Genomic DNA, 22,036 nt, shown 5'->3' with positions numbered 1-22,036 from the left:
CTCTAAATAAAATTACAAAAAATATATAATAATATATGAATGAATATACATTAATCATACATAATAAACAATACACATTTTGCTTACAAACAAATATTTATCGGAACAACTAGTCATACAAACAGAACGCTACATACAAAATATAAAGGCATATGTATAATACAAAATATATTTGATATATAATTTGCATTCAAAATACAAAAGGAACAATACATATAGGTGTATATAATAAAAAATGATAGTATTTTCTCATATTTGATATACAAATTCATATAACAAATTAAATATATTTTTTTCATATTTGGCAAAAGACATATACATTTACATATTTCATGTTCAATACTTTCTCCAATAATACTCGCAAGCAGCCCGTTTGAAATATTAGTGAAGAAATAGGACATGTTAAATGAACATTCTAAAATGGATGTGCTCATTTTTTATGCACGGTCTACCTAATAAGTATGGGTTGACGACCCATAAATTTTGCCTAAATTGCTAATAATACTTACAAGATAAAGTTATGTACATCTATTTTAAGTGGCAGTATGGAGTGATCACCGGTTTTATTTATTTTGCACCAATCTCAAAGAGACATACCAACTTTGTGACAGAGACAAACTTCACATTTTAATAGTTATTTGATATACCTAAACTTAATTGAGATTAGTTATTTTCAATAATTCTTATGATATTTTATTTTTATATATTCTGAGTATAAAGATTTACACCTAATGAAACTATTATTTATTTTTATTAATTTTTTAAAAAATAAAAAAATAATTAAAAAATAAATAATAAATTAATAATATATAAAACTTTTATACATACATTTTGTTCTCTTTAGCCAACATGTTAATTCAAATTTTTGTTGTCAAGATATGATGCAAGGTTTTAGTTCAGGTGAAATGCAAGTGAACCACGTCGCCATCAACACCAACACGTGGAGCGTTATAATTGGATTTGCGTCATGCACCCTTCTCTTAATTCCGATTATACCCCCACTTTTTCTTCAGCGGAATTAATCTGTATACCCACCTGCCAGAGATAAACAAAGAAAAAACGTTGTTACATCATGTGATGTGGTATCACCGGAATTAACATTCGATTTCATCGGAATTTCATTCACGGTCACCGGAAAAGTTTCTATCCTCCGATCGATTCTTCACCGGCGAGCAAAAATGGTGAATCCGTTGGTGGCGCGTGCCACGAGCGACATGCTCATCGGTCCTGATTGGGCTTTGAATATCGAGATCTGTGACGTACTCAACCGTGACCCTGGGTATTTAATCTCATTGTGTTTTAATCCACAACACGTTTTTCTAAGCGCAATTTAATTTTCTTATTCTTCTTCCGAATTTGTTTGTGTTTGATCGAATAGTTCATTGTTATTGTGGTTAGTTAATGCCAAAATTAGAAACAAAAAGTGAATGACTAAGGTTCCTTTTATGTTCTGATTTGTATGAATGAATTCTGGTAGCTAAGTAATAGAATGAAATTAGTGTTTAGGGTGATCCTCTTCTGATTGTTGCGATTTTACTTTTGCATTGCCTTAACATCAATGGAGTAGAAAATAACTTGGATTATGAAATTTTGAATTCGAGCTAATGCTTTTCCTCTGATCATTGTGATTTCACCAGAATTATGGCTACTATGAATTCTACAAATTTAAATGTGATCCAACTGGTTGTGGCTATTCGGTTATGTTTCGGAATTTGTTGCTTTCGAAATTCCGAATCTAAATATACACATTTCTTATGTTTTTAAGTTGATTTCAAGTACTATTTGTTTGTTGCTAATGGAGAAAGGGGTGGCATGCCTCAATTTGTGCAGATTTGTCTTTCTATACTCTCACGAGTTTGTAAATGGATTGTTCTTTTTCTCTTCATTTTGTCTATAATTGTTTTAGTTTTTGTTATTGCTTTGCACTTCCAAGTTGAGAAATCAAGTTGGTTATGATTTACTAGGCAAGCCAAGGATGTTGTAAAGGGTATAAAGAAGCGGATTGGAAGTAGAAATTCTAAGACTCAACTTCTTGCACTAACTGTAAGCACATATACATAATTTATATGCTTCTTCTACACATATCTTAACACTGTTCCAGCTGCTTTGGGATTTATATATATCATCTTTAACAACTAGAAAAGATCATTTGGTTTTCTACTGCTATGTTCTAGCTGATGGAGACTATCATAAAAAATTGTGGGGACATTGTTCACATGCATGTTGCAGAGAGAGATGTTCTTCATGAGATGGTGAAAATAGTAAAGAAGAAGGTATTCATATTTCTTAAATGTTTTTGTAGCGTCTTTATGTTATAATTGCCCCCATCTTGTAAAATATGTTTGTTATTTGTCTTGCCATTTGTAGCCTGATCTTCATGTTAGAGAGAAGATACTGATTCTAATTGATACATGGCAAGAAGCTTTTGGAGGGCCAAGGGCAAGATATCCACAATATTATGCTGCATACAAGGAACTGTTGGTATGTTTACCACAGGCTAATTGCTTACAGATTTTTTGCCAAGTATTTCCTCTTCATTTACCATTATGAGGGGGAAAAAACAGTTCATTAGAACTTTTATTTTGGACATAATGTTCTATCTGATTGCTTTTACCGGAATTGAGTGTTAATGGTTACACTCAGAATATATGTACAAGCCTTGTAAGTTTTTCTGTTTATTTGTTTTATTCTTAAGGATTTGTTTGTTTCAGCGGGCTGGGGCAGTATTCCCTCAAAGGTCTGAGCAATCTGCACCTATATTCACACCGCTACAAACACATCCATTGACATCATACCCTCAAAATATACGCGACCCTGATGCTCGTCAGGACACAGCTGAATCCTCTGTAGAGTCTGAGTTTCCAACCCTAAGGTAAATTTGTATTTCCTTTCTTGTAATCACCTAAAAAGAAGTTGCCTTAAGTTGTTGATTATAGTCTTAGTTTCGTTATGTATCACAACTATATCTGTTGTCCATGACAAATTTTATTTGCAGCTCATATGTCACATTTTAAAGCTATATTTTTTTATTTTATTTTATAATTTCACTTGCCTTTTATCCCATTTTTTAAATTGAGATGACTGTTGTATAATCTTTTTCCGGAAATATGGTAAATTTAGTTTAAGGAAGTAATCCATTTTTAAATGTTTTTTTACATAAAAAACTTGTTTATTCGTTTCTAGATCTATACATCGTTGATCCATATCATAGATATTCAACAAAAAATTATGTAGGCTGTCAACTGTCTAAAACAATATTCGCCTTTTATTTTGACTTAGGGCTGACTATGTATATCATCAAGCACACATAGGCGGGTTTATGAAGCACTCAAGTTTAAGGGGAAATTTTATCACACATCTATGAGGCCTACAATGTTGTATGGGATAGAATGTTGGGCAGTAAAATGTCAACCAAAGAATAAACTTCATATAGCAGAGATGAAAATGCTGCATTGAATGAGTGGACACACTAGACAAGATATGATTAGAAATGAATATATTAGGAAGAAAGTTGGAGTAACTCTTAACTTAGAAAAGATAGTAGAGTCAAGATGGTAGAGTTGCGCCTTAGGTGGTATGGACATGTGTTGAAGAGACTGGTAAAAGTCCCCATAAAGAGAGTAGATTAAATAGAGATTAGTTCAATTCCTAGAAAAAGAGGGAGACCAAGAAAAACTTAATTATTGATACTTTGTCAATGGCATAATTTGTGAAAGAGCATTATGACGTTGTTTGGTTCATGTAAGTGACCCCACCTAGTGGGATAAAAGCTTGGTTGTTGTATTCTTTTCTAGATCCATGTGTACCTGAAAAGAGTGAATGAGTAATTAGATTTAAAAGCTCCCTCTTGGCTGTTTCTTTATATGATAGTACCAACAACATGTTTTTTCCTAGTGTGGATACATTCATCAGTTTCTTTGAAACTGTAAGAACTTGTGCTGGATCAATTTCAATGGATTTAAGCTACATTCCCTTTGTTTCTTTCTAATAAGCATATAGTACTGTTTGTATGTACAGCTATTGCTATTAAGATCAGACTATAATGCTATATGCAAATCTGCAAGAGCTATTATTATTATTGTGATATGATGATGATAAAAATTATGCTATATGTCCCTGATTACAATGTAATTATGCATTGACTTGTTTTAATTGAAATTTCTATGTCCAGTTTGACTGAAATCCAGAATGCACGTGGTATTATGGATGTTCTTTCTGAAATGCTCAATGCCGTAGATCCTGGTAATAAAGAAGTAAGTTGTTCAATTCAAACACTCTAATTATGATGTATGTAGATGAAATTATTCTTTTTAATTATTCAATTGTTTAATATGTCTTGTATTCACCTAGTTGCACATTTTGTGCTTCGGATTCTTTTCTGTTTTTTTTCCACCCCTAAACAATTTGTTGAGTGAAATTAATCCCTGAATGTTTGAAGTTCTGTTGACGTTCCCCTCCTTGTAGTTTTTCAAACATAACTGCCAATTTATGCTTAGGGTAGTTATTAACAGGATTGAGAAAATTGTTTTATGGTGGTGAAACTGATGGTTACTGATACTACAATTATAAACAGAGTTAAATGTTTTGGTATCAAGCTTAAAACTGCATAGAAGTTGCTGATATGAAAATTGTGACTTGGCGAAGTAAATTTGGTCTTTGATATGTTAAGTGGGCTCTTGATACTTTAATTTGGCAGTTGATGTGGCCTTTCTGAACCCACAGGGCAAACAGGCCCTAAGTATATCCTCTTTTAAACATTAAAATTCAAGAGACTATTGATTATCATGTTTCAATTTCAAACTCATACGTGATAATTCATGTATGACCTTTGTTTCTATTTTTAGGGACTTAGTCAGGAGGTTATTGTTGATTTGGTGGAGCAATGTCGAACATACAAGCAGAGAGTGGTACACCTTGTTAACTCAACTACGTAAGACCTGATGTTCATTTTCCTATCATTATGATGTAATAATGGCCTTATTTTGTATTCTTTATATGTTTGATTCATGTGTAGTGTATTTTTGTTAAATTTTCTTCTTTAAATCCAAAGGAAAAATATCTAGGTTATTATTATCACATTTCTCTGTTTATTTTTCAGGGATGAGTCACTGCTATGCGAAGGGCTTTCTTTGAATGATGATCTGCAGCGTCTACTGGCCAAGCATGAATCCATTGCTTCAGGAACTTCTGCTCAAAATCACTCCGAGAAACCGAAGCCTGAACCTACTGGAGCACTTGTAGATGTTGATGGTCCTTTGGTTGATACTGGAAATACTAGCAATCAAATTCATGGGTTGGTAATCCAATCTTTGTTATTGATCTCCATTATTTCTCTACATGCATTGTCAAATTTGACTATCGAAGTTGCCCAATCAGAATTCAAATAACTCATTTTTACCCTATTGGAACCAATCTCATTTATGATGCTATTTTCTTAGCAAAGTAGATATTTATAATTCAAAGTTCCAAATTATCTGTGCCGTTGGAGTCGTGACTGTGGCTTATATCAGTGACACAGCCACATGATTCATTCATACCCCCGGTGTAACATGAACCAGTTTGCGAGAACCGTCTTCTGGCTCTTTTACATTTTGAAATACGGTAGGATGTGAATCAATATGCTAAGGCTTGATGCAGAAGAAAGCAGAGAACCAAAACCGATGGAAAAAAATATCAGGAGGTGGCTGCTGTAGTTTAAGAGAGGAAGAAAGAAAACTAATCTTTCATTAACAAGATGAGCCTTTTTTAATAGATACGAGCTTCATTTTACTTGCTGATATAAAATGGAAATTTTTAGTTATAAATGTGTGAAGTTTCTTCCTTTAAACGTGGTTATAGATTTATTTTAAATGCATATAGTTTAGTCTGTTTAATTATTCATAATAAACATAAATAAGTTAAAAAATTAAAGTGTATCTACTAAAAAGTACCATGAATCAAAAAATGTACCAACCAAGTATATCCGCAACGTACTATATATTTGACAGGGTGACATACCGCTTATCACGTATCCGTGCCCATACCGAACAGAACTACGTATCATGTTACTATGGTTTATATTCATTCTACTGGATCGATGTCATTGCTATGAAGAATATAATTGAAAATGATTTCTTGTGGTTAGTTTTAAAGCTAAGGTTTGTGGAGTTCTGTGCTGTTCTTCTTTTTGTTAGTCTGTCTTTCTTCAGATTTGCACTTGAAATTGGGGTATTATATGTCAGTGCCACTGTCAGAAGTCTCCATTTTTGTATTTTACTTCTTGCGTAAGTAATCAGCTGATGAGTCTCTTGCCATGATGAACTAGGTCATAAGGTTTTAGTTATGACTGCAGACTCACATTTATGGTGTTTCATGTATAACCATGCAAAAGTAAATTCATTTAGGATACTGCATTCCAAGTTGACTTGACAATAACCTGACCTGTCTGGTGCCTTCTGGTTATATGGCTCTTCATTTTTATTATATTTTAGTAGATCCTCTTCGGGTGCTGAAGCCGGGTCCCAAACATTGAATCAGTTATTGCTTCCTGCACCCCTCACATCAAACGGTCCAGCTCTCCCTGCAAAGGTTGATCCCAAATTGGACCTGCTCAGTGGCGATGACTATAACTCACCAAAAGCAGAGACTTCACTTGCTCTTGTTCCTGTAGGAGAACAACAGCCAGCTAGTCCTATGTCTCAGCAGAATGCTCTTGTACTTTTTGATATGTTTTCTAATGGAAGCAATGCATCAACTTCTGCCAATGCCCAGCCAACTAATGTTGCTGGCCAAACCAGTCCATTAGGCCCCCAATTTCAACAACAGCAGGCTTTCATATCTCAAGGTGTACTTTACCCCAACGGAAGTGTGCCAAATGGTGGGTCACCTCGGTACGAGCAATCAGCATATACACAAAGCATGGATGCTGCCTGGAATGGTCAGGCTGCACAACAGCAACAGCCACCTTCACCAGTTTATGGTGCATTTATGCTTCTTTATTGGGTTAAATTTATGTTTGGCTGAAATCCCTTCACAACTACATCCTCTTCATTTTAGCAATTGCTGTGATGTATTTTGATCACTGCTTTTATGTGGTTATTCAAAAGTCTTCAATGTTTTCTTTCCCAACTGACCGCCGGTAATTTGCTGGGTTGGTGGTGACTGGTTGAATTGAAGAGAATGCTAGTGTATGGGATTTGTGTTTTCATGTTTTGGACATTGTTGTGCCACTCACTTTCTTTTATTTTTTGGTTAATAGGTACACCAAATGTTGGATCATTGCCGCTGCCTCCCTGGGAAGCTCAACCCACAGACAATGATAATTCAGTCGCAGGCACTCGATATCCACAACCACCGCCACCCACTCAAATGGTACAGAATGCTGCATATCCTCAGGGACCTCAAGCAATGGGAAATGGCAATGCTGTTAGTATCTATATGCAGCCAAATGTTAACCATGTTGGTCAAAGCAATCAAGTCGGCTTGCAGCCACAGTATGTTCCGGGTGTTGCAGGTCCCTATATGGGAATGGTTCCACATCATACGCAAAATGTTCCCGTGGCGTCCTTGTATCCGCAATCCATGTATCCAGTACAGATGTATGGCAATCAATTCACAGGATATGGCTATGGTCAGCAACAAGGGGTTCAATATGTTGAGCAGCAAATGTATGGTCTATCTATGAGAGATAATAGTGGTATGAGAAACTCTCACCAGCTTGCTTCTGCATCTTATGCGCCATCTGGGAAGCCTTCGAAACCCGAGGATAATTTATTTGGGGACCTTGTGAACATGGCAAAAGTGAAGCCAAAAGCCCCTCCTGGCCAAGCTGGTAGCATGTAGAACTCTGACTGGGTTTACATTTTTCACATGTTTGCTAACTCTTCTCATTTTTCATTCTACTTATATTATTTTTAATATATGTATATTTATTTTATTATTATTTTCACATAGTGTTGTTTGTCTGGCATTTGGCATTAGATTATGTAAATTTGTTCTAGAAGGAAATGACTGAAAATTGAAAGGAGAAAATGGCTAGAGAGCATCCTATGGCCAGGGCTACAGAGTTGAATTATAGTTTTGGCATTTAATTTCCTCTTCCCTTTTCTTATGGGAGGTTTTATGGTTTTAAGTCGTTTTGCCATCCTCTTAAAATTATGGGTGAAAATTCATGAATTAGGTTTTCAGACAATTTTCCATATAAAAATTTGTTCCCTATTTCCTCACCTTCATTCTCAAGGCTTTTGGTTCAAAGTTCAAACAAGGGAATGTAAGGGCAGAGATTTTAATAAAAGGGGAATGTATAAGGGGAGAGATTTTAATTATATTGTGTTTGGTTCAAACCAGGGAAAATAACATTTTGCTTGTTTCATTTGCAAGGGGAGGGAAAATAAAACCAAATTACTTTTATACCTTACATGAAACCATTTCCTTTTTTTGTTGTTGAATCATGAAACCATTTCTTAAAGAATTAACTTTTAACAATTTCGCAAAATTGGGGTTGCACATATAACATATTAACATGTAGATTCTGGAGAACACACAATTTCACTTATGAGAAACTTGGATATCAATCAAGCACACAAGATTATGTTAATACACTCACAAGTAGAACTTCTGCTATACAAGGAATTAATCCCATAAATCTTTATGAAGAAAAAAAAGGGAAACCAAAAAGGATATGAAGACTAACATTTTTGGTTGTTCCATATCGATTTACTCCTTTTAGATCAATTTTATCTATTTGATTCCTCAATCTTCAAAGTTTCAAACAACCTACCCCCTAATAATTTGACCCATTTTTTGTTAGTGAAGTAATAACTAATAACATACAAAGATGACATATTGAAGATTTAGAGATCATATTAACAAAAGTAATATCCAAGTGACTAAATTGTAAATGATATTCTTCCAGTGAACAATTATAAATTCTAATCACAATTGCATGGTAACATTGAACATGAATTCTCTGATGTCAATTAACTTGTGCCATTATACATATCCAAAAGTGTCTAAATTCTTGGCAGGATGCCTATACTAGTAACTATTTTAATCGCTAAGGACCGCAATGCATCAGATTTAGCAACATAATTATTCCAATTTGCAGACAAATTTTAATGACAGATCAGAATTACCATGTCCATTAGTTATTAGAGATTTTGTCTAAGATTATTTCAATAGCAGCAGGGGTGGGGAAATTTGCAATGCAGTTGCTCTGAATTCCTTTCTCCATCCTTACCTTACATCAATATCAGCACCATTTTTCTGTTGACATCTTCTGAAGGTTCTTTCTTGCTCTCTACTTCTTTCTTGGCTAATGAAGAGCATATTTTTTCTACAAAAGTTAAAGATAACAAATACCAGTTAGCTAGCATTGGTAACATTCTCAGTAAAACTTAATAAAAGCTCAAGGAATGAAAGGATCAGATAATGATGCAAACAAACAATCAAGGCTACTTTTAGCTCATTCTAATTATTTCAGGACAAACTATTCGATAATCCAATTACTTTTAGCCCATTCTTAACAATTTAATCATCATTAAGGAAAATATGACATGATTGATATTATTAAACATTAGGAAAAACACTAAACTATAAAAAAAAATCAAGAAAGGAAACAGCCTGCTGGTCAACCTTAGAAACAATCATTTATTCCTGTTCCTCAAGCTTTTGGCTTAGCCATAAAAAACCAATCTCTGTAAAATTAGTTCAAGGTTAAAAACACTAATAATGGAGAGATATCCACTGCCCTAAGTACAAGACACACCTACTTGCCTTAAAAGTGGAAAAAATATTCAAATTTGAAATCCAAACTAGAGAGTTACAACAATAAGAAAGTGGACTTATTTATAGCAATGGCAGTGGTACAAATGTACAACACAGAAGATGGCTTAAATAATTTCTCCTCGGAGTGGGCTAGTGATGAGGGTTTACGATAGTTTACAAGGGCTTAACTGCTTAGGATTGAAATTTGTTCCACCTTTGTACCCGTTCAGAGTTTTGGGGAAAAAATATCCTACTTTTGAAACAAAGCAAATTATATGAAGTCATAAAGTGCAATATAGGTCTTCAACAGTTTGTGCAACAAAAGAGTTCTTAACTACAATAGAATTTATGATCATGGAAATAGCAATAGGGAGCTTTAGCATGAAATACTGGGAGATTCTGAAAAACTACCAGATTAATGAATAATAAAGGGTTTCAATGTTTTGAATGTTCTTTCGCTTTAGTTACCTTCAAATTTCTCTGCTTCTTGCATCCACGTGGAGTTGGGAAGTGGGGCCTCTTCTTGGAAATAATCTTCTCGAATTTCAGGTCCACTCCATTGATCATGTAGACATTCCCTGTTTCTGGCATAGTGAAATCAGCTGGGTTTTTGTTCACCATACATGAGCTCCCCAAAGTGACTCTCACAGGCAACACAGTTTCACGGGTACCACGAAAATCCAATTTATGTTGCACTGGAGTTTCTATTTTACGGGTACCACGAACATCCAATCTATCATGCAAGAATGAGTTTGAGCTCTTCGCCTTTTCTTTCTTTCCAAATTCTATTGAATTTTGACCAGCAAAGGCACCATCATCTCTTAAAATTTTCATATCACGCTGGGTTGATGAAGATGGAACAAAGGTTGGAGAGCCTAGAAAACAACCACCTGATTTATCTGACAAGTAACTTCTGCTGTAATAATCGAATGATTGCTTTTTTGGGGTATTATGGGTCTTAGATGTACCAATCTCCAACTTGGTACTGCAATTACCATGGTAAGGTCTTCTAAGCATTTGAGCCTTGGCACCCTCATTGAAGGATGTATGCGGCTGCTTGCCTGCATCCATAAGGCTAAGTAAATGCATGGCTGATATTGTTTCAGCTGAATACACATCCACAGATCCCCTCAAATTTTGATAAGGCTCCATTCCGTTATGTTTTTCAGGAAATGGGAATCTTCCAGTCGTCCTGCTGACGGTTCCAGGACCTTTATTCCTATTAAGCATTTCTGGGCCAGCAACATGCAAGTTTCTGCAGTTAAGATCAATATCCCTCCTCATTCTCTGCTTGTGAAGTGCACCAGATTGAATTGAAGTGATGTCCACACTAGCACTAGTAGGCTGAAAAACACCCATTTTGGGTACATCATATCCTAGGGAAACATGATTTGAGGTCAAAGATGCCCAAATGCGAGAAGCTTCATTATCCTGCTGTAAGATAGTATTATGTAAGCTGCATCCTACATTGGCTTGCAAAGTAGCATTAGAGGATCCACACTCTTCGATAATACCATTGAAGTTACAATTTCGAGCACTGCCAAGGTGGCTAGAACCCATATGTGGAAAGGGGGGTCCAAGTGGACGTGCATTATTCGTACCTAAATTGTTTCCATCAAATGGAGAATAGTAATGAACTGACTTTCTTTTGCTAGGCTTAACAATCTCTCTTTTTGTGGTTGTGAAGCTTTTCTTATGGGCACCCTCATGTTTTTTCTTCTGCCCCTTTTTTAACAAGCTCAAGTTGCCTTTGCCATATGCACTACAACCATCTGTCATCTGTATTTTCCTTTTGACAGTGGATTTTTCAAAAATGGAGCTTCTATTTTCTGCATCAGGAAGACACCTCTCATACTGATTCTTTGCCAAAAGCTCCACAATTTCCATGGGTATGTCATCTAGTGCTCCCTCCTCACACAACACTGTTTGTTCGCTACATCTTTTCAAAACACCCAATTTTTCCACGGCTTCAACAGTTTTTTCTTTGTTTCTCGCACCAGTAGTTTCCTTCAAAAGGATAACAATGATCATCTGAGAAACATGTTTACTATGAATTGTTCAAGATTCTATAAAAGAAGGCAGTCATGCTATGAAAATCTCAGGTTCAAGAAGTTCAATTTTATAGAATTGGTTCATTGCTAACAAATAAACTGAAAAGGAATGGTGCATGAAGGGAGTACAAAAATCAATTTGTACCCATTATCAATTAGCAACAAAAAATGTTATGGGGATTCATATGAGAATCTAAATAAACTAGCATGCATAAACACTTGACAATCTAAGGATCAATTCTGCCCATTTCATATTTAACCATAACGAAAAAATAAATAAATCATATCACTATTAAATGCATCTCGTTTTCATCATGAGAGGTAATGTGTATTCCTTTTATTAAGGGATCCAGCTACTTACTTCACAGTGAACTCCTCCATAGACAATGGTTTCACTGTCTTTCCTTTTCTGTTGATGTACATTCGAAGTGTCCTCTTGCAAAGGCAATCCGAAAGGTAGTCGAATTTCAGTTTGATGGATACATTTTTTGTCGTAAATTTGTACTGCCAATTGGCTGTTTAGAGAATGCTGCAGCCCCTCCTCCACTCCTTTTCCATTCAATGTACCCTGGGCCGAAGGAATTGGAATGGTTACCGGCATATTTGACATGATTTTTCCCCCTGAATATGCAAATGGATTCTTGACAAGTGTGGCATTTTTCTGACAGGATAAAGAACCCATCTCCCTATGGGTTTGCAATATTTTCCCCTTTCCCTTGGATAAACTAAACTCATTTTCTGTTCTTGGAGCATGGAAAGGAAATTTATCCATCCCTTTCTCTGTGATTGCACGAGGAGTAAATCTAGAATAAAGAGTTTTAGATGCATACGCCTTATCCGCAGGATATACAGTGTCCTCATTTACTCTTTGCTTTCCTTGGTGTGGCTCAGGAATTAAGTGATTATCAATGACTTTAATCTTTCTACTCTTCTTACCCATGATATGGTTTCTTTCAATTTCAGATTTACTTTGGAATCCCCTTGTGACATCTTGTAAACCTATTCCTGCCATCACATCTTTGTATTTGGTTGCATCACCCTTTTGAACTTCGATTGCAACCCCCTGAACACACATATCTTCAGGACCAGGTGCTTCATCCAGAATGAACTTCCTTTTTTTACTGTGACACATATTTGTCAGAGTCGACTCTCCTTGAGTATCCACCTTACCTGGGATCATTGAGTGTGACTGTGAACCTTCAGAAGCATTGGAAGTACCATGGGAAGGGGATCCTTGTATAGTTAACTTGTCAGTCTTCAGATCACTTTTTTCGCTTAATAAGTGAGTCATCAAGCGCACCTTTCGAGGTCTCCTACGGGAAAAAGCGGTCTTCTTTTCCAGATGAAGGCCCTGAAAATCACTTTCAACTATTTTGCGCGTACTTCCTGAAGGCACACTGCGATTACAAGCAACTGAATATAAAGGAGGAGGTCCAGTTGTGTGATTAGTTGTCTTGTCTGCCTTGGTGGCAGTTGGGATGTCCCCCAACACTGAACAAACTTTGATTAATTCTGTCTGGCATTGGTTATCTGCAGAAGGTGTTCTTTCATTATAAATCTCAGAAGAACTCTTATCCATGCATTTATGATTGCTAGCACGCTCAACACCAGAAACTCCATTATCTTTGCAGCCTGTCCCAAATTAACATCCACTTAAGTTGCAGTCTTTGAGATAAATACTGCCATTATGACTATAGTTTACACAAAGTTCTCATTAAGAAATACAAAAAAATATAAGTACTGTTGCTTTATTGTAACATGTTCTATTAAGTTGAACCTAAATCTTTTTGTTATGTTCACTTCTTTTATGAGGCCTGGACAAATTTTAGGTATGAAACACTAGTTACTGGATGATTGAGATTACCCTCCAAGTCAATCTAGAGGTCTGGAAGGAACTCAAAAAATCAAACCACATACTGTAAAATAACAAACAAGATACACCTATAGAACTGATATTGAGATTACCTATTCTTTTGTTGAGTGCAACTCCAGCTTTCTTTTCTTTCTCATTACTAAATGGTAAGAAATCACTGTCACAGCCCGGATAGGTATTTAGATCAATTTCTCTTCTCTCAAGAGTGTTAGGCATTGGATCTTGCTGAGTAGCAGACTGGAGAGCTGCAGTACTACAGTTGGTATCATCTTTATTGATGTCTTCGGAAGCACTTTCTTGTGGACAATTTGGACAACACCAGCATCTGTATTTTGGATCATCTAGTTGTGGGCATGATGTATTCTCCTCAGACTCGTATATTGGAAATGGCCAACAAGCTTTCCAGTCCTTTTTGTGAATTTCAGACACATACCCACTGTACATAGAATAAATCAATTAGTGTCAAGGATTCTTAGAGGAAAAACAAATAGCTTCTTATTCCCCGCAAGAAAGTGTAATTCTATTTATTTTTTATTAAAAGAAAGAATATAATATATACCCAATACTATGACATGCATGATTACTTTCTATAGTTAGGCATCACCGGCCATTTGATTATTTATAGCTAGTTCCTCTTTCATGTATTAACTAATTGGCTTCCAACTTTTAGTTACATGCAGGACTAAAAATACACCAGGAGCTCGTGTGATGATTAGAAAAATGTAATCCACAGTAGACTTTGATGAACTACCCTCACTGGACGACAATATAGCACAAAAAACAAGCAGAAGTATAACTAACCTAGACAAAGAAGTGAGCCATGATAAAGCAATGTGGTGATGATAAACAAGTAATAATAAACAAACAAAAGAGGGGCTCATAATAAAGCAATGTAGTCTAAAAGCCATAATTTAGTCCTTGGCATGATTAGTAGGATTGTTGTAATAATCTGTTGCATCAAGACTTACCGTATAGAGAAATTTTCACATTTGCCTGCCTCTCTCTTACCATCAGAATTGGTGAGGTCTATATAGATTGAGTCAATCTGGATATATGATCCCATGATCTCAGTGGCGGTATTAGAATCACGTCACAAGCTAAGTTATTCTCCACGACTATGCATGCATGCACATTCTCACAGAACAAGCAACCATATTTAGAAGCAAAAATGAAGTATTTCCTGTTCACATATTAAATTAAATTTAAATTAACATTTAAAATGGAAATAAAGGATATAAGAATTTTATCTCAGGCAATTATTAATCAGACTACACTGACAGATCCATACACATGTAAGAAAAAAACCAGAAACATATGAGAACATGTTAGTCAAGCTTTGAACTAACTACTAGGGTTTATGCAAAGCTGCTGAGAAATAAAAAGAATATACAACCTAAACAAAGGCAAGGTCTGATATAAAATAGTATATAATTGATAAAAACTCCATTTGCAGTGATTGATCACATAAAATAATAAAACCCAAGAAATATGAAAGTTCATAAACCCTAGTTTCCCATCAATAAAACGAAACAAACAAATGCTCAAAGTTAATAATTGAATGTGAGAGACACAACACCACAAACAAGTACCCAACCCAACATATCTTTATCTCAAATATATAGAGACACACACAACTAACAAGACCATGGTGTGGTGCCACCAGGGTTCATTACAAAAATTGAAGGTGGGAGCAGTCAAGTTGGAGAGAAAACTTTATGTGAGTATAAGAATTAAGAATCAAAGCAAGGTAAGAAACATACCTCATAAAAGATACTCAATAGTTGGCGAATCCCAATTCAAAAGTCAAAACGATACACACGTAGTCAAAATCTAGGGTTTAATAGAGCTCATGAATTAACATGTTATAAAGGGAAAAAAATTAACTCACATAGAAATTGGAATTAACGGAGTGGGAAAATAGAAAAAGTGTGAAATAGAAGCGATAAAGGGAAAGGAAACACTGGAAAAAGACGCAGAGTAAAAGCTGAAGTGGAGACAGCATGAACAGTATAGTGAAGTTAATTAATACTATATCTAGAACAAATAAAAATAAAAACAAGCTGCAAGAGCATTCAATAACTGGTTTCCACGATTTCAATCACCGATTCGAAAAATAACTAATCTGTAGAATAAGAACAAGATTCACCAAAACTAACCTGTGAATCAGTACATAAGATCTCTCCAAATTCGATCAGCAGTGAGAACCTAAACTGAACCGAACCGGAACAAGCTCTTTTCCGGCGACAGCAGCGAAACTCAGCTGAAGGATCTCGGATTCAGCTACAGCAGCGGTTACCGGTGGAAACGACGGTGGAATAATCAAAATCGGAGCGTAGAACGTGGAAATGTTGAAGTCACGCGCTTCCTGTGAGAAACTACGGTAATTTTCTCTTATCTCAAGTACTTTTCCATATATACTATAAATCTTTCACACACAAAAAATCAATTTCAACTTTGATGGATGAAATCGAAGGAAGATATAGTGAAAGAAAAGGAATATTAGGGAAGAGCGATTTGGCGAATGCGGAAATGATGAACACTCGCGCGTTCAATAATTTTGTGCCTTTCGTGTCATTGAAGGTTAAAGTTTCTTCTGATGCCATTTCCACATTAAACACTTCTTATTGGTGCGTGCATTGCACTCTCTCTTTCAGAGAGTGTTTCTATGTGAGAGTTATTTGAAACCCTAGGTTATTTTGGTTTTTCTTTTACCAAAAAAATTGTAGTGGATAATTAGAAAGATCTAAGGGAAACTTAACCCTAGCAGCTAACGTTTTTGTAGGTCACACAATTTTTACTCTTTCTCACAGAAGTGGTGGACCAATGGTAACTTCAGAGTTTTGGCATTTTTCTTCTGAATTATGATATTCTCAACTTATAGTTTTTATTTTTAATGTCTCTCAGGTCATAGTTTTCAATGCAATGGGAAAATTTAACCATCTAAACAAAGTGAATGTAAGTATGTAACAAAAGTTTATGGTAAATTTTAATTTTAATTTTGGCTCGGAACATTTATAATATGGAATGGTTAAATCTCCTTGAATGTTTTTTCGTGACTATAAAATTTTGATTTCTTACTCAAATGTAGATCTAAAAGTATTTCCGGTTGTACCCAAAAAATGTAGATCTAAAAGACCAATAAGGTTTTGGTCTAATGATATACAATATTAGGATGTTCAAAAGTCAATGATTTGATTCCTGATACTTTTTGGAATGGGTAATAACCACACAACTAAGAAGAGATTAGTTTCATACTCAAAGAATGAAGAGATACATTTAATAGTACACAAAAAATGTAGATCTAAAAGTAGTTTATGTATGTGTATTGTGAAGGGTGCCATAAGGTGATTAGAGTACTAGAGAGTTTGGAATGAAGCGATACATCGATTGTTAGTTCGAGTATCAGTCACACTACAAGTACTAACATACTAATCTTTTATTTATTGTTATCTTCAAATATAACTATCATATAAAAATAATGTTAAGTACATGAAAGTGTATGTAAAGCCTATATGGTAATATAAAATGAAAGCAATGAAGAAGAAAAAAGAGTTGTACGTATATAGTTTCCATAGTTGCCCAAAACCCTTCACCCACCCAAACGTACCAATCATATATGCCCAAATAAGATGACCCATTTATATGCAACCTACACACCCCTCCTTTATTTTTTCCTTCATAATAGTTATATATATTCAGTAAAGTCTAGACCAACTTTAATCTATATATATCTTTGCCCTTCAAATACTCTCATTTATATCTCCCAACTAATTCAAGCTACTTTAATCATATCAATTAATTTATCCTTAACTAACGATATTCAACTACAAAAAAAATAATTAAAAAACATATAATTTTACTCTTATAATTTTATTTCTTAAATAGTACCTTTAAAACAATGGTTAACATTGTCCTAAAACTAATAAAGATTCATATGATGTTTTATAGAATTGATGGTTAGGCCAACAGGACCTGAACGATTTGATGGTTTAATTTGTTGTGATGCATTCAGTTTCCTGTTTTTATGGGACATGTGGGTATTTCTACCAGCTTTTGTGGGGTAAGCTTCAACCTTTTCTAGTGATGTATATTAATTAGATGGCTTATTTATTTATAGAGTAATTAAATATCCTAGTTCTTATAAATTTTGAGTGTATGATCACTAAAAAAAACTCAAAATTGTTACAAAAAATATCGAATTTTAATCAAATTTATATTATTAGTATATTTAATATTAAACGTGGGACCAAAACATATGTTTACACTTCTTTATTTTTAGATTGTGGCATTAGAATTCTTTGTTTATCCTAAAAAAATATCTACACTCCATTAAGAAGTTAATCATGTCGCTGGTGGTGATGTAAAAAATTGTTAGTTTTGCTAGGTGATGGAAATAATAGTTAAATGTGAAAGGAGAATGTCATAAATGAATATAATATATATTTGATTGATCAATAGTCGGAGAAGTACTATGATAAATTAAAGAGTCTAGATTTTCATATACAGGGAAGCACCCAACTCCTAGATAATAAATTCAATTTATAGAACTATTTTCACTACCTGAAAAATTGCATGAAGCTTCTAGCTAGACAATACATGTTATATCCATCATATATAATTGGTCGAACTCTCTAGACATAAGCTAAATATTATGTATTGCTATATTCTTATAGAGCCCTTAGAAAATTATGTCACATTCCAATAAAAATATTTCATAAATTTGCCTCTATTATTCCTGCTGGAAAAAAACATGTGCTCATGGTAGGGGAAGATTATTAGGGAGAGTATAACTCTTGTCTGAATTCTTCTTCCAAGCTTGACAAGAAATAAGATTCTAAATGAAAAGAGTGGCTTCAACCCTCTATGGATATGGAATTATTGTTGGCTTTAATATTTATGATCAATCATTTTTAATGTTAAACAATGCATCATCCCATGAATAGAAAATCAATCCTAATTTATATTTTTTATAACACAACAGGCCATGTGCATCATATCCTTTTGTATGGGACATTGGGACCTATGTGGGTATTTGTAACGAGTCTAACTCATCTCCATTATAAAAAGGAAATTAGATTTAAAAATTATTTATTAAAAAATAAGTTATAATCATAATTGTTATATTTTTATTTTTGTCATATGTCACAACCAAATACTAATGTATGGGAGAGGATCTAAATTCATTTTTCATAATAAGTTCTATTTTGATATGTGTCTTTTTTATGACATCAGAAATTTTTATTTTTATTTTTTATTTTTATGCTTCAGTAACTGGGAACTAACTTTCTGAGAGTTAAAACCAAGCTTTTAAGATTAGTTTCTTGAATTTACAGGGAGATGAAATACCCTTTATTAACATCAAAATATTAATGGTCTATTTATCCATCCATGGAAACTTGATCTCATCTTTTATATGACTATCCTTTTTAAATATTGTTCCTAAAGCACGCAGTATATACATAACTACTTTCTGAGTGTATATTGATAATCTGGAGTGTGTATGCATATCTATTAATATCAATGGTTCCTTTGTGAGTTGAAATTTTGAGGGCAATGAAATATATTGACTCGGAATTTTCCCCTTTCTCTTGTCCTTCCAAAACTTAACTCGTAAACACACAATTGGTGAATGATCTTTGTCACACAATCTAGTTATATCCCTCGAGAATGATTATCTCTCACGGGAATATATATGTTATGTTGTATACAATAAGAAAAAAATGGCACGAGACAGTTCCCACAAACCAGCGTGCGTTTTAGCTTACTCAATAAAATCATGTAAGTTTGCTGTGCAAATGCAATGTTATAAGGGACACTCATACATTTCGAAAGTTATAAGGGACAGTTATGTATTTCGAAAGAGATTATATTAATTATACCAAAAATAAAAAACAATTATAGCCCAATATACATATAGGAGATGCAACTTCACCTTTCCTTTAGAAAGGAGCGTTTTTTGATTAGGTAGTGCTGCTGAGAGTGTTATTTTTTCTACCTTTTTGGAACATATAAAAATATGACGTTACGCACACATATTTACCTTTGTAGATGTAGTTTTTTAATGCATTTATGGTACGTATTTGTGTCAATGTCATACACCGATGAGAAAGTGGGGCTGAAAATTAACAATAAATGCTTTATTTCTTTATCTCTTTTCCCAGCAAAAATATATATGGTAATACTAATAATGCATTGGTAGTTATGTAAGGTTCTACTGGATCCCAAGGTCGATGTTGCAATTCTCGAAAACAACATTTATTGAGAGGAACAATCACAAACTCCTAAAGAGATTAGTTCCTTACTGGAAAATGTAAAAAAATATTCTGATGAAGTGAACTCTACCTGTAAAGGTAGCATATACCATTTTTCTGTTACACAAAATAGGCTCTTAGTTATATATAGGTAAGTCAGATAATCTTGGGTTCTAAAAGTGAAAATTTCATCATATTTGAACTTGTAAGTTGAAAAAGTTATTATTTTAATAGAAAAGTAGTAAGTATTACTTACACTGCTCCAACACTTTGAAAGTTACATAATATAAAATAAATAAAAGAAAAGGTATTTAAACTTATAAGTACAATTTAAAAACTATAAACTAAAAGAATAAATATTTTAATTCAGAAAGAAGATGATAATTGGGGTTAACATATGTGTCAACTCTTTGACTCATTCTTATATGATTTCACTTAGTTTCTAATGCTTCCATTTTCTATAAACAAAAACCAAACATTTATCTCATTAAATGAAATCAGCTATTTAGATCGGATGACATGATAATATTATATCATAGACCCTTCATTTTCTATAAGTAATATGTAAAATTCACTTTAAATATTTTGTTGAGGTTCTTGATTTTCTCTAGCCTTATATAAAAATGAGTCTTCCTCTAATCAAAAATTTTATATACCAAAAATATAGATAAATAAGAATGCATAATTAATTCAGAAATGTAAATGAGAAAAGATGTATTCAGTAAGAGTTTTTTATATTGTTACTACACCATCTACCATTCATTTTCAACCATTATTGACTTTTAAAAGAAATCAACTCAAATGAACAATAAATGATACACTAACTGTGTGTACATCTTTACTCCGCCTAGATTTGACATTCTTCTTAAACCAATTTTCTCACACGTTTGTTTATGCATACTGTATATAACCACCAGTAATTAAGTTTTTGAATTGGAAATAACAAAGAATATATGATGAAGTACGTGAATTTTATGTTAGGGAAAAGAGGTGCAAGAGATAATTTTCCTTGTACTAGCAAGATAGTATTGGCCCACTTGTGGTATGGTACAATATATAAATGGTGTGAGCAAGACATTTAGTTACTTAGGGTTATGTTTTCCTTAAGAAATTGCATTTGTTGTCTTCTTATCATGTATCCTTTTGGTTAAGAAATTACTAAATTATGATGTTATTTAATTTTTATTTACCAATTAAAGAAGTGGCTTGGAGGGTCACACAGTTGCTATATTAGAACCTTTCCTCTATTTATCTGCAAGAACAACAAAAAGCATACAAACTTAGTGTTTTAAAAAGTATTAACAATATGATGATATAATAATATAAGGCTGTGTTAGACCCTTATAATGATAAAACATCAAAAACTTGATTTTTATGAATAATTTTTTTTTTAAAGTGACAATTATATAACCTAAATGAAATTAATTTATTAGTCAATAAAAAAAGTGCAAAAAGTTAATGAGACTTTATCCAAAAAATGTGTTCATATGTTACTTTTTTAATTGGTCTTGAAAAATATTATATTATTAATTTTTGGGACGGTCCAGACATCAAGATATTAGTGGAGTCTTAAAAAATATTTGATATCATAATGTAATATATTTAGTATTAAGAAAATTGTTACACTTCAATTTTTAAAAGAGTGTTAAATGCATGCACTGACAGTGTAAAGATATATACACAGTCAGTGCATCATCTATTATTCATTTGGATTATATTTTTTGAAAAGTCAATAATCGTTGAAAATGAATAGTAGATGATACAGTGACAGTATAGAATCTCTTACAGTATCAATGGATAAATTTTTTCCTCTTTTTAAAATTGTTTCACTTAATTTATAATATTGAAATAATATTTTAACACCATTAGTGCAATACTTTGTACACACTCATTATATTATTTATATTCATTTTTTAATAATTATATTAAATAAATTCAATAATAATTAAATATCAACAATCCATAAAATAAAAATATATAACAACTAGTATATATATATATATATTTTAAATTAATGAATGCTACTTGAAAAAAGTTGCCCCATCATAGTTTACATCTGTTGTCTCAATGTTTTATATCATTTCATGTACCAGAAAAGATGGTTAGTCAAAAAAATA

The 22,036-nt window shown here is 33.5% G+C and overlaps 2 protein-coding genes across 6 annotated transcripts; one reads left to right on the top strand and one right to left on the bottom strand.

Annotated features, from left to right (window-relative positions):
• On the top strand, positions 1,019 to 8,005 carry LOC109327026 (target of Myb protein 1-like). 3 transcript variants are annotated; one of them, XM_019559994.1, is made up of 11 exons: positions 1,063 to 1,116; positions 1,174 to 1,279; positions 1,965 to 2,043; positions 2,175 to 2,273; positions 2,368 to 2,481; positions 2,712 to 2,872; positions 4,172 to 4,253; positions 4,845 to 4,930; positions 5,099 to 5,293; positions 6,471 to 6,958; positions 7,238 to 8,005. In XM_019559994.1, exons 2-11 carry the CDS (start codon positions 1,179 to 1,181, stop codon positions 7,819 to 7,821), a joined length of 1,989 nt encoding a protein of 662 aa, XP_019415539.1. In that variant the 5' UTR covers positions 1,063 to 1,116; positions 1,174 to 1,178; the 3' UTR covers positions 7,822 to 8,005. The 3 variants fall into 3 exon arrangements, with proteins under 3 accessions (XP_019415540.1, XP_019415538.1, XP_019415539.1); XM_019559995.1 differs by having other exon boundaries at positions 1,019 to 1,279; positions 6,474 to 6,958; XM_019559993.1 differs by having other exon boundaries at positions 1,019 to 1,279.
• LOC109327041 (protein EMBRYONIC FLOWER 1-like) lies at positions 8,862 to 16,323 on the bottom strand. Of its 3 annotated transcripts, none has more exons than XM_019560024.1 (6): positions 15,825 to 16,322; positions 14,637 to 14,848; positions 13,761 to 14,104; positions 12,157 to 13,433; positions 10,213 to 11,751; positions 8,862 to 9,313 (listed from the first exon to the last, which is right to left on the bottom strand). In XM_019560024.1, exons 2-6 carry the CDS (start codon positions 14,729 to 14,731, stop codon positions 9,293 to 9,295), a joined length of 3,276 nt encoding a protein of 1,091 aa, XP_019415569.1. In that variant the 5' UTR covers positions 14,732 to 14,848; positions 15,825 to 16,322; the 3' UTR covers positions 8,862 to 9,292. The 3 variants fall into 3 exon arrangements, with proteins under 3 accessions (XP_019415569.1, XP_019415567.1, XP_019415568.1); XM_019560022.1 differs by having other exon boundaries at positions 8,862 to 9,312; positions 12,157 to 13,427; positions 15,825 to 16,321; XM_019560023.1 differs by lacking the exon at positions 8,862 to 9,313 and having other exon boundaries at positions 9,368 to 11,751; positions 15,825 to 16,323.

The sequence above is a fragment of the Lupinus angustifolius genome, chromosome LG14 (genome assembly GCF_001865875.1).
Source record: "Lupinus angustifolius cultivar Tanjil chromosome LG14, LupAngTanjil_v1.0, whole genome shotgun sequence".
NCBI classification, from domain to species: domain Eukaryota; kingdom Viridiplantae; phylum Streptophyta; class Magnoliopsida; order Fabales; family Fabaceae; genus Lupinus; species Lupinus angustifolius.
The sequence above is the reverse complement of the archived record's forward strand: the minus strand, read 5'-3'. Positions and strand labels throughout refer to the sequence as shown.

Bases quoted from the DNA above. Each gene is read 5' to 3' on its own strand.
- LOC109327041 (XM_019560022.1), bottom strand. From the start codon at position 14,731: ATGGGATCATATATCCAGATTGACTCAATCTATATAGACCTCACCAAT. The intron at 14,105-14,636 runs GTAAGTCTTGAT...TTCTATGTACAG, and splicing joins TGTGAAAATTTCTCTATACG to TGGGTATGTGTCTGAAATTC. The intron at 11,752-12,156 runs GTAAGTAGCTGG...ATCCTTTTGAAG, and splicing joins ATGGAGGAGTTCACTGTGAA to GAAACTACTGGTGCGAGAAA.
- LOC109327026 (XM_019559993.1), top strand. From the start codon at position 1,179: ATGGTGAATCCGTTGGTGGCGCGTGCCACGAGCGACATGCTCATCGGT. The intron at 2,044-2,174 runs GTAAGCACATAT...GCTATGTTCTAG, and splicing joins CTCAACTTCTTGCACTAACT to CTGATGGAGACTATCATAAA. The intron at 2,482-2,711 runs GTATGTTTACCA...TGTTTGTTTCAG, and splicing joins CTGCATACAAGGAACTGTTG to CGGGCTGGGGCAGTATTCCC.